Raw genomic sequence first — 12665 nt, forward strand, 5'->3', positions numbered from 1 at the left:
TTTGCTTTGAGTTCTAACCCACCCCCCCCCCCCCCCCCCCCCCCCCCCCCCCCCCCCCCTCCAGTGTCGCTGCACTCTTCTGCCTGCCCCTGTGTCTTCTCTCCGTCTGCTCTTTGGAACTTTTGATCTGTTTCATAATTTACTTGTAAACAAAACAATTGATCTGTAAGCGTTGATGGATTAGAGACACTAATAGATACGGGTGAGCACAGTTTGATTTCCAAAAGAGAAAAAAAAAAAGGGGGGGGGCGGGGGGGGGGGACTCTAAACCCAGCTTGCGTGTATTTTAATGATACTCGAAGATGCCGACGGCTTTTTCTCTGTATGGATAGAAAATTAAATGACATTTCTTTACAACCAAAGACTCTCCAGAATCACCTCATCCAGTCATCGTAAAGTAAATGAACATACAAGTGTCTCGAGTGAAAAAAGATCTCTTTGAATACAACATTGCATTAAAAATAACAAAACTCAGTGTAGTACAGTTTGTGCAGGAGCCACATTATAGTTACAAAACGTAAACACTCGTATATAAATACAGTTGGAAATTGCACTTTTCATTTCTGTTTGTAAAACTTCTCATGTCTAGTTTAAGTGGACATCCAGGGCTGTTTAGTAACGACATGAAAATCTGCTTTTCCCACTCAAGTAGTAACTGGTACTTGGTAAACACGCTGCAGTACCTGTTTGTACAATCGTACTACACTGACGGCGGACATGAGAGCAGCATCGCTTCTGTTCCGCCTGCGAAACACAAAAGAAAGCTGTAGTTTTATTGGGATTTATAGTTGTAATTTACTGCGTAAATCCAGTCAGACCACTGCGATCGATGGTCTAATAGGACATTTCCGACACCTCCAGTCTGAATTTGTATCTTTGGTTATGAAGAGGTACTCTTTTTGCAATATGAGGCATTATTTAATCCATTCGAAGGTAAACTTTGAGTATCATTTGAGTATCTGAGGCCCTCCAGCTGTCCTCTCCTGTCTTTACGACTGAGAACTTGTTGACCTGCTAGCGTTGCCGCTCCGGCCTGATGCAGTGTGTATTGGAGGCGCCGGCGTCGCTGCGCTCGCTGGCTTTTGTGCCGGAGCTCGTCCGCGTGACGCAGGTAAGACGGCGGCGAAGCGGCTAACCCGAGGAACTCGCTCATCGCCACGTCTGCCCCCCCCCCCCTCCCTCCCCGCAGGGTCCGACGGAGCCAAGCAGCAGCGCCCCCCCGGTGGCCGACGCCGAGGAGAAGAGGTCACAGGTCAGCGCCGACAGTGGCCTCAGCGTCGCGTCCGGATCTCAGGTATTTAAATGATCTTTACCGTGTGTCGGGAAGTACAACGCACGAGTTAGAACTTTATTCACAACACAGAAACACGTTCAGTATAGAATGCATGTAAACTACATCGACTTGTAAAAGCTCCAGGGATCTTTAGTGTGACCTTTGACCTCTTCACACGTTCACCTTCGTGTTCAACCTGCTCTCATGTTGAAAAAAACCCCGACTGGCGAAATGCACTTTCCTCTGAATCGTCTTTGTTTGTGTTCGTGACAGAAGAGCGACTCCGAGTCGGTGGCGAACTCCGAACCCCCGATCCTGACGAGGAGCACGAGCCAGGACTCTGAGGCCAGCACCGTGGTGGGGCCTCTCTCTCTCTCTCTCTCGCTCTCACTCTGTCTCCCTCTCTCTCTCGCTCTCTCTCGCTCTCGCTCTCGCTCTCGCTCTCGCTCTCGCTCTCGCTCTCTCTGTCTCCCTCTCTCGCTCTCGCTCTCGCTCTCGCTCTCGCTCTCGCTCTCGCTCTCTCTGTCTCTCGCTCTCGCTCTCGCTCTCGCTCTCGCTCTCTCTGTCTCCCTCTCTCGCTCTCGCTCTCGCTCTCGCTCTCTCTGTCTCCCTCTTTCTCTGTGTCTCTCTCTCTCGCTCTCTCTCTCTCTCTCTCTCTCCCTCCGTCTCTCTATCTCGCTCTCTGTCCGTCTCTCTCTCTGTCTCCCTCTCTCTCTCTCTCTCTCTCTCTCTCTGTCTCCCCCTCTCTCTCTCTCTCTCTGTCTCCTCTCTCTCTCTGTCTGTCTGTCTGTCTCCCTCCGTCTCTCTCTCTCTCTGTCTGTCTGTCTCCCTCCGTCCCTCTCTCTCACTCTCTGTCTGTCTCTCTCCGTCTCTCTCTCTCTGTCCGTCTCTCTGTCTCTCTCCCTCTCTTTCTCTCTCTCACTCTCTCTGTCTCTGTCTCTGTCTCTCTCTCTCTCCCCCCCCCCCCCCCCCCCCCCGTGTCACTGTTAGTCTTTGGTTCAATCGTCACCCTCCTGACACATAATTCCACTATTTCAAGTGGAGACTGAGACGTTTTTTTTAAAGACTTGTGTGTTTCTCTTCCGTCTGGATTTTTTTTTGGGAATCTCAGATCAGCAACAGCTCTGGAGAGACTCTGGGCGCCGACAGCGACCTGAGCAGCACGGCGGGCGACGGCCTCGGCAGAACCGCTCCTCATCTAAATCAGTCCAGAGGGACTCTGTCCGACAGTGAGATCGAAACCAACCCAGCCACCAGCTCCGTGTTCGTAAGTGAAACGCGATTTCCTTCCTTTTTGACTGAACCTTCCTCAAAAAGAGACTTTTTTTTGTTCTTTTTGCATTTGAATTTATAAAGTCAGGATGTACGCTGGGTTTTCCAATAGAGAAATGTTCTTATACCCACTAAGTAAAAGTCTTCTTATATTTCTGGAGTTAAACAATCACTCAAGCAGCAACGCGGGATGTTTAATGGAATAACATCTGTTGTCTCATTGTGAGGAATCACATGGAAACACCTCGTCTTTTCCATTTAGATGTTGAAAATGTCAAGGACGGAGGACGATGTCGCCACGATGTGATCAGAGAAATTAAAAAAACATGAGAAATCAGAATTTCGAGTGAAAACGTGTAGTTTTTGCACTTTTGACAGAAGCACTCTAAGTGACAGTTCAGATGCCAGGCCACAAGATGGTGCTGTTTGTTTTTTGTAATGAAACCACACACACACACACACACACACACACACACACACACACACACACACACACACACACACACACACACACACACACACACACACACACACACACACACACACACACACATAACAATACACTATTAACATTAACAATAGGAGAAAAAGTTAAATTTTTTTTAAAACGTTCCACCTCGGGAGCTGTTTTCAGAAAGTTGTGTTTTCAGCGGTCGTCGTGTAAACGATCCCCAAGATGCTACAAAAGTTGGAACGATTTCACGTGAAAACTCATGTAAATTTCGTCCACCAGAGGGCGCTGCTCTCACTCAACCTCCCTCCTAACAAACGGCCCTAATCATGACCTGGTCTGTCTTTTGCAGCGCCCCCTAGAGGAGGCTGTCCCCCGGTAATGGTTAAAGCCTGTTTACGGTTGTTTGTTGTGGGTTTTTCCCCACGTTCCCATCGTGTGTTTACGCTCTTTGTGCTCCGTGCTGACGCCCGTGGCGCCGTTTCCTCAGGGGAGGACGCACACGCTGAAACCCGGCGTCAAAGATCACGTCCCCGCCGTGGCGAAGGCGCCGCCTGCTCAGCCGCTGGAGGACATCAGCATGAGGATCTACCTGTGTGAAGGCCTGCTGGGTAGGACCTGCAGCCCGGGGCTTCACCGAAACACACCCCGCTTTCTTCAGCGGGCCTTCGTCTGTCACTGTGGCTCCGTCTGTCTCGCTCTACTCACACCGCAAATGTTTGTCCAGCAAACTAACGACTGTCTCGCTCTTGATAAGCGCCGCCCGAGTGAACTTTCACTTATTTTTAAAAGAAAAGCAGAAGTCAGACATGTGATGAACTTCAAGTGATGTAATGTTAAAAAGAAGGAATCGGTGAAAAGGGTTAAAAGGTTAGTCTTTGTGGAGATCACAGGTTTTTAAAGCGTTACACAATAACAGAAAATAAAAAACCAGTAGCACTCCGGCGCCCCCCGGTGGAGGCTCGCACCACATTTAAAAAAAAACAAACAAACCTTGACCCAGTGTGTTCACCACATTATGAAAACGTGATGTAAAATATATATATACTTGAGAATATAGACAGGATTGTCCTGAAAAATGTGTTTTTATGGTGCCGTTAATGTCTTCAATCAGCAAATTCAAACCCAAACTGTTTATTTGTTGTAAAAGAAAAATAACTTAAGCAGAATATAAATGTTTTTATGCGAAGACAACTGGCAGCTTTGTAGCTTCATGGAGTAAAAATACAGATAAACTACAAATTTAAGTGCTTCAACTGAACATGAAGAAAAAAAGAACAGCGAATAGAATTTAAACTGGGACTCTGCTCTGTATATGTTTTGTTAAATATTTATTTCCGTCAGTGATTATTGAAGACGTCTTGATCATTTAAGCTTTCGTTCATCTTTGGGTAACAGAAGCTCAAATAACCAAACAAGAGCGAAGACAAACTGATCTTCTCACAAGACAAAGCAAATGTATATCTATAGCAACATTCTGACACCAGGAGATTCATCAGGGGGAAACAAACAGGACATCTGGTAAAACTAGGCGATTAATAATCTTAATTTTAAACATTCGTTCTTTGGCAAAAGGAAAAAAAAGAAGAAACGAAGCAGTTCAATGCAAAGCAAAACAAACATTTCCAAACTTCTGAATGAAAAGAAGAAAAAAAATGATATTTATGATCTTCCACATTAGATTAATCAATTTACAATGAGCATTAAAAACAAACAAAATGAATACATTCTTTTCTTTGGACCAAGGTAATAAAATAAATAAAAATATTGTGCAAGCGAATCTTCAAGTCAGACTTTAAAGTACCAAACGCAAAATACCTCACTACTTCTGCGTAATACTGTGATCTGGTGCAAAATAAACACAGAACGTTAACATGACTCGGCATTTTCAGAGCTGAGTCACAGTATTGAAATGAAATTGAAGATATTGATTATTTTAACGTGTTTGCAATAAGTCATGTTATCGTGGAATTGACTCTTGGTTCCTGTGGCCTGGCTCTCCACTCGCTCTGCTTTGCATCTTTGAATTATCAATTTTTTTATTTTTTGCCATTAATGCGACTCACCTCTGGGCCTGACCTCCTGCTTCTCGCTGCTTCTCCTCCTCCTGCTGCTCCTCACGGGGAATCAATCCTTCCAGGCCGCGATAAGAGCTCCGTCTGGGATCAACTAGAGGACGCTGCCATGGAAACCTTTTCTCTAAGTAGGGCTGATCTCCTTTGTGTGTGTGTGTGTGTGTGTGTGTGTGTGTGTGTGTGTGTGTGTGTGTGTGTGTGTGTGTGTGTGTGTGTGTGTGTGTGTGTGCGTGTGCGTGTGCGTGTGTTCCATTAACTTTTCGTATGTTTCTATTTCTGCTCACCTGAATGTTTTCACTAACGCATTTTCACGGCGCCCTAAAATTGCAAATTGTGTTTTCCCATATCGTGTGTGTGTGTGTGTGTGTGTGTGTGTGTGTGTGTGTGTGTGTGTGTGTGTGTGTGTGTGTGTGTGTGTGTGTGTGTGTGTGTGTGTGTGTGTGTGTGTGTGTGTGTGTGTGTGTGTGTGTGTGTTTCCTTCAAGCGCTAAATCCGATTACAAAGCGAGTTAATCCTGCACGAAGCCGGTAAATAAGATTTGGAAAACATCCAATAAATTCCTCAAAGTGATGAAAATAAATCCATTTTTAAAAGGTATTAAAAGTCAATTCTCACTTTTAAAAACAATTTCCAAAAAGAATTCCTTTCTCCAGGTTATTTCTTTATAATTGTCAGTTTTCTACCTATTTGTCTATTTTGTTCTCGCCAGGCTTAAAACCAAGTTTAGCCGGGGGCCCCATTTGCACGACGACATTTCACCGTTTTTGCATTTTGCTTTCATTGAGGTTCCATGTTTCCATGGCGACGTTTTGAAAAGCATCAACAGAATGGCAAAAAAAAAAAAAAAAAAACGATGTAGTTATCATGCCAGGCCACTAGGGGGTGCTATTGTTTGTTGCAGTATTTCAGAAAAGTAACACATTTTCCCAAACATCCACTTTAGGAGCCGTTTACATGAAGGCGTTTTTTTTTTTTTTTTTTTCAGAGGCTCCGAGCACCGTTGTCATGGAAACGGAAACGCAAAAACAGTTTTCTCTTGAAAACATTGTAAATGGGGCCTAACTAAATTTTTAATGTAGCATGATAAAAATGGTGAACGTCATCGTTCTTTCACGATCAATCGTGTTTAAAAGACGTTCGGTGTTTTGCGGAGGCAGAACGATACGGATACTTTCAGGACAATTTAACATTTTGTGGACAAAAGTTAAAAAGTTAAAAAGAACAATTGAAGAAGGATCTTAAGGCAGTGAATAAATAATCCTCAATAAATGACCCGGGTGTCAAACTAAACCACCAAAGCAACAGATTTAAACATTTTATTAATTTTTTTTTTTAATTGTCCGTATTGCGCCTGCGTCCAGGTAAGGAGCGGTCCACGCTGTGGGACCAGGTGCAGTTCTGGGAGGACGCCTTCCTGGACGCCGTGATGCTGGAGCGCGAGGGGATGGGGATGGACCAGGGCCCTCAGGAGATGATCGAAAGGTGGGGAACCGGCGCCGAGACTCCTGCCCCCTTGTGGCCGCTCCCGGCTTCACGCTGGCATTTTTGTCTTTTGTCTTTTGTCCCCGGGGTGCGCTACAGGTACCTGTCCCTCGGAGACCACGACCGCAAGCGTCTGGAGGACGACGAGGACCGCCTGCTGGCCACGCTGCTGCACAACATGATAGCGTACATGCTAATGATGAAGGTACCGCCAGCCCGTCGCTTCGACGAGTGTTTAAGAAACTATATTGAAAATCAGGTCAAATGAATAAAATGTGACTGATCGGTTTATTTTACTGACAAATTTAGTGTTAAAATAAAATTACATAGTGACTCAAACTCTACGAGTGTAAAACTTTCTGTTTGAGCTTTTCTGCCACTGCGTCTAGTTTCCACCTGCGTCGTTTCAAAAACAGCCGATTTCTTGTTTTTCCTGCCATTTTTGCTTGATCTTGTTAAAATAATGAGAATATAAACCGTTTTGCAACAGACAAAGGCACATTTTTAGATAAATAGTCATGAATAGTCTTTTCTTTCACATTAAATGTGCAGATAATGTGAAAAACATTCAAAACTGACAATTCCAGGTATATACAATATTGAACATCTCAAAGTGTTTTTTTCTAGCGTCGTCAATCGATAAAAAAAAAATCAACTAATTAATTGCGCAATGTTTTGTAATTAATTGCGATTAATCGCATTGTTTTTCTCCTGAAGACTGAAGCTTGTAATTTATTCAGGGAAAACCACGGAATTAATGTCGACTCAGCACACTGAGACTATATTTAAATTAAAAGACTATTTTTATAATGTACTTTTAGCTTTTGGGGAAACTGTTTCTCTCCAAGATCAGCAAAATAACATTAATTAATTAATCCTGGTCAGCCAACATGGCAATCTGCGGTTTTGCTTCAGAATTTCTTTGTTAAATTCAGCTTTTCAAAGTAAAGCTTATGACTTTTACTTTCTCAGTCAGCCGTCAGGGAACTTTTAAAGTGATTTATTATATTTAAGGGAGGGAAGAAAAAAAACCAAACAGAAGTAAACAAAACCACATTAATTCCGTGTTTTTTTAGGAATTAAAAGTTTCCAATCGGTTCATTAAATGAACGTGTTATTTTTTGTTTATTTAATGTTTCTTCCTGCTCAGGTGGGCAAAAACGACGTGAGGAAGAAAGTGAGGCGCTTGATGGGGAAATCCCACATCGGACTGACGTACAGCCAAGAGATCAACGAGATCCTGGACAAGCTGGCTAACATGGTGACCCTCTTCCTCTTCCTCTTCCTCCTCTTCCTCCTCCTCCTCCTCCTCCTCTTCCTCCTCCTCCTCCTCTTCCTCCTCCTCCTCTTCCTCCTCCTCCTCCTCCTCCACTTCCTCTTCCTCCTCCTCTTCCTCCTCCTCCTCCTCCACTTCCTCTTCCTCCTCCTCTTCCTCCTCCTCCTCCTCCACTTCCTCCTCTTCCTCCTCCTCCTCTTCCTCCTCCTCCTCTTCCTCCTCTTCCTCTTCTACCTCTTCCTCTTCCTCCGCTCCTTCTACCTCCTCCTCCTCTTCCTCTTCCTCTTCCTCCTCCTCCTCTTCCTCTTCTTCCTCTTCCTCTTCCTCCGCTCCTTCTACCTCCTCTTCCTCTTCGTCCTCCTCCTTCTACCTTCTCCTCCTCTTCTTCTTCTTACTTTTCTTAGTCTTCTTCCTCTTCCTCTTCTTCTTCTTCTTCCTCCACCTCTTCCTCTTCCTCTTCTTCTTCTTCCTCCTCTTCCTCTTCCTCCTCTTCTTCTTCCTTTTCCTCGTCCTCCGCTTCTTCTTTCTCCTCCTCCTCCTCCTCCTCTTCCTCTTCCTCTTCCTCCTCCTCTTCCTCTTCCTCCACTTCTTCTTCCTCTTCCTCCTCCTCTTCCTCTTCTTCTTCTTCTTCTTCCTCTTCCTCCTCCTCCTCTTCCTCTTCCTCTCCTCTCCTCTCTCCACTTCTTCTTCCTCCTCCTCTTCTTCCTCTTCTTCTTCCTCTTCCTCCTCCTCCTCCTCCTCCTCCATCATTTGCCCTCTGTCACACCATCCCTCTGTGTGTAACCACCTGTCTTTGTTTGTTTGTTTGTTTGTTTGTTTGTTGTGTGCAGTGCGGTCGGGAGCTGTCCATCCGGCCCAGCGGCAGCCGTCACATCAAGAAACAAACGTTTGTGGTCCACGCCGGCACCGACACCACCGGAGACATCTTCTTCATGGAGGTAGCTGAAGAACGCCGGCGGCCCCCCCGCGGTTCCCCGCGGTACCCCGCGGGTACCGAAGCGCCGGACTCAACCGTGTGGCCGTTGGTTTCCAGGTGTGCGACGACTGCATCGTCCTGCGCAGCAACATCGGCACGGTGTACGAGCGCTGGTGGTACGAGAAGCTCATCAACATGACCTACTGCCCCAAGACCAAGGGCTCTGTCTGTGGCGGCGCAACGGCCAGGAGACGCAGCTCAACAAGTTCTACACCAAGAAGGTGGGGGCGTCTGACGAGGGGGGGGTGGGGGGGGGGGGGAGGGGATGGGGGGGACCAGGGGGTGAGGGGGGGGTCAGTGGAATAACCTGTGGTCTCTCCTCCAGTGTCGGGAGCTCTACTACTGTGTGAAGGACAGCATGGAGAGAGCAGCAGCCCGGCAGCAGAGCATCAAGCCTGGTGAGCTGCTCTCTCTTTACCTGGGGAGGGCACTCACTCTCTCTCTTCTTACCTGGGGAGGGCACTCACTCTCCTCTCTTTACCTGGGGAGGGCACTCACTCTCTCTCTCCTTACCTGGGGAGGGCACTCACTCTCTCTCTCTTTACCTGGGGAGGGCACTCACTCTCTCTCTCTTTACCTGGGGAGGGCACTGACTCTCTCTCTCTTTACCTGGGAGGGCACTCACTCTCTCTCTCTTTACCTGGGGAGGGCACTCACTCTCTCTCTCTTTACCTGGGGAGGGCACTCACTCTCTCTCTCTCTTTACCTGGGGAGGGCACTCACTCTCTCTCTCTTTACTGGGGAGGGCACTGACTCTCTCTCTCTCTTTACCTGGGGAGGGCACTGACTCTCTCTCTCTCTTTACCTGGGGAGGGCACTGACTCTCTCTCTCTCTTTACCTGGGGAGGGCACTCACTCACCCCATTCACTCTTTCATTCACTCTTTCTCTCATTTACTCTTTCATTCACTCTTTCACTAACTTTCATTCACTCTTTCATTCACTCTTTCATTCACTCTTTCACTAACTTTCATTCACTCTTTCATTCACTCTTTCACTAACTCACTCACTCATTCACTCTTTTACTCTTTCATTCACTCTTTCCCTCACTCATTCACTCTTTTACTCTTTCATTCACTCTTTTACTCTTTCATTCACTCTTTCACTCATTCTTTCACTCTTTCACTAACTCACTCATTCACTCTTTCCATCATTTACTCTTTCATTCACTCTTTACTCTTTCATTCACTCTCATTTACTCTTTCATTCATTCTTTCACTCTTTCACTCATTTATTCACTCACTCATTCTTTCACTCTTTCACTAACTCTTTCACTCTTTCACTCATTCTTTCACTCACTCATTCTTTCACTAACTCTCACTCATTCATCTACTCACCCATTCTTTCACTCTTTCATTATTTCAGTCTTTCACTGTCTTTCACTATTCATTCACTCATTCTTTCACCCTTTCACTCATTCACTCTTTCATTCCCTCACTCACTCTTTCATTCTTTCACTCTTTCATTCACTCACTCACTCACTCACTCACTCACTCACTCACTCACTCACTCACTCACTCACTCACTCACTCATTCTTCATTCTTTCACTCTTTCATTCATTCACTTGTTCACTCACTCTTTCACTCTTTCATTCACTCATTCACTCTTTCACTCATGGAGCCTGATGGACAGCAGATTAACATAAACTTATTTTAACCTTCGTCCATGCCGCTTTATGAAACTCAGTGTGTCATAACTTGGATGGATGGATGGATGGATGGGAGGATGGATGGATGGATGGATGGGAGGATGGATGGATGGATGGATGGATGGATGGATGGGAGGATGGATGGATGGATGGATGGATGGATGGATGGATGGATGGGTGGATGGATGGATGGGAGGATGGATGGGAGGATGGATGGATGGATGGGGGGATGGATGGATGGATGGATGGGCGGATGGATGGATGGTCGTTGAAAATAAACGCCACCGGTTCACACATGAATGAAATTTCTCCAGAGAGCAACACTCTAAATCATTTTTATTAAAGTGTTGAAAGCAAAAGAGTAAAACATATTAAAAAGCAGACCAGGCGCTCGGTTCAGCGATGGATAAATCAATTCAAATAAATTTTTTTAAAAAACATGCAGATGAAAACACGACTTTCTGGGACAACTTAAAGTGACGAGACGCTTGAGGAATGGAAGTTATCTGATGGTTTTGTCTTAAAATAAAGTCAATAAATCAGTAAATACTCGCTTGGTGAAGAGAAGCAGGATTCTTCTAAGCTGTTCTTTAACAGTCTAACCCCCCTCACCCCCCTCACCCTCCTCACCCTCACCCCCCCCCCCCCCCCCCCCCCCCCACACAGGTCCGGAGCTGGGCGGAGAGTTCCCGGTCCAGGACATGAAGACGGGTGAAGGCGGGCTGCTGCAGGTCACCCTGGAGGGAATCAACCTGAAGTTCATGCACAGCCAGGTGAGAGTCCAGCTTCCTGCCTCCTCGTCTCACCACAGGGCATGAGAACCCAACACTCCATCACCCCCCCTCTCTGCTCCTCCTCCTCCTCCTCCTCCAATCACCTCTTCCTCTATCCTCCCCTAAAAACCTCACGGACCTGCTCAACTTTCTGATTGGCTCATAGTCATCGCAGATGTTTGTCTCATAGAGGAAGAATCCTCCCCCCCACCTTCCTCCTCCTCCTCCTCCTTGGTGCTTTTGCTTTTTGGATTTGCTTTTCTTTTTGTGTTCCGTTTCACTTTGTGTTGTTAGTGTGTGTGTGTGTGTGTGTGTGTGTGTTAGTGTGTGTGTGGTGCATGCTTTTTACCTGGAACAGATATTAACTCGTCCTTCAACACGACGTTTTCTTTTGACATCCGTGGTTCTCAAACCTCATGTTCATGTGTGGAGGAGGCCTGTGTGCGTGTGCGTGCGTGTGTGTGTGTGTGTGTCTGTGTGTGTGACTTCACTAATAATTGTCTATTTTAAAAACAACTGTTGGTTTAAAGTGGGACTGTAGAGGCTCGTCGTCGTAGTGTCTCGTCTTCACGGTTTGTTTTCGTGACGGAGTGACTTCGTTCGCGTAACGCAGCAAGCTAACACGGTTTATTAGCATGAACCGCTGCCGAGGCTAACGATCACCAACTCTGTGTAGCTACAAGTTTATTTTGTGCCACTTGAGGCAGTTAATTTGTAGAGTTCTGGGGTGAAAACGATTCCTCTGACGTGGGGTCGTTCGGCTCGTTCGGGCTGGGCAGCGCAACAAATTCAACTCCTCCAAACTTTCCCCCTCCGGAGAGGCGACGATGACTCTCTTCAAAAAGGACAAAACCGTCTGGACCGTTCAGGGAAATGCAACTCTCTCTTCATCTCTTCAGTATTCCCTGTTTCTCAACGGACGTTGTTGTACCGCCAGTAGCAGTGAGGGGGCAGTGTGGACATGAAAGCCGATAATGAAGAAGAGCTGCCTGCGGTCGTCCTTATTGTGAACTTCTCTTGGGAAAACACCTCTCTCTTCTTGTTCTGTATGTCGACGTTTCGGAAGAATCAGAAGTAAAACTAAACTCAAGAGAATCAGGAGTCGTCGTCGTTCTGGGTTGTGGTGATTCTAGTGATAGCGCTGGTCCTTGTTTCCGTAGGGAGAGTCGTTCCTGCAGGGAGAGTCGTTCCTGCAGGGAGAGTCGTTTCTGGCAGGGAGAGTCGTTTCTGCAGGGAGAGTCGTTTCCGCAGGGAGAGTCGTTTCCGCAGGGAGAGTTGCTCCTGCAGGGAGAGTTGTTGCCGGGTCCTTCTTGCCGCAGGTAGAGTGGTTCCTGCATGGAGAGTCGTTCCCCGCAGGGAGAGTTGTTCCTGCAGGGAGAGTTGTTCCTGCAGGGAGAGTTGTTCCCGCAGGGAGAGTTGTTTCCGTAGGGAGAGTTGTT

The 12665-nt window shown here is 46.5% G+C and overlaps 1 protein-coding gene across 1 annotated transcript in view; it reads left to right on the forward strand.

Moving 5' to 3' along the window:
- The window catches only part of madd (MAP-kinase activating death domain), a 58780-nt gene that overhangs the window by 43182 nt on the left and 2933 nt on the right, over positions 1–12665 (forward strand). Inside the window, 13 exon segments of the mRNA XM_080498694.1 lie at positions 1190–1215; positions 1217–1294; positions 1547–1630; positions 2385–2540; positions 3487–3607; positions 6433–6553; positions 6653–6758; positions 7704–7814; positions 8660–8767; positions 8863–8962; positions 8965–9026; positions 9131–9203; positions 11120–11226. Coding sequence (XP_080354820.1) covers positions 1190–1215; positions 1217–1294; positions 1547–1630; positions 2385–2540; positions 3487–3607; positions 6433–6553; positions 6653–6758; positions 7704–7814; positions 8660–8767; positions 8863–8962; positions 8965–9026; positions 9131–9203; positions 11120–11226 — 1253 coding nt within the window.

Source organism: Blennius ocellaris (assembly GCF_963422515.1).
Source record: "Blennius ocellaris genome assembly, chromosome: 1".
Lineage (NCBI taxonomy): Eukaryota > Metazoa > Chordata > Actinopteri > Blenniiformes > Blenniidae > Blennius > Blennius ocellaris.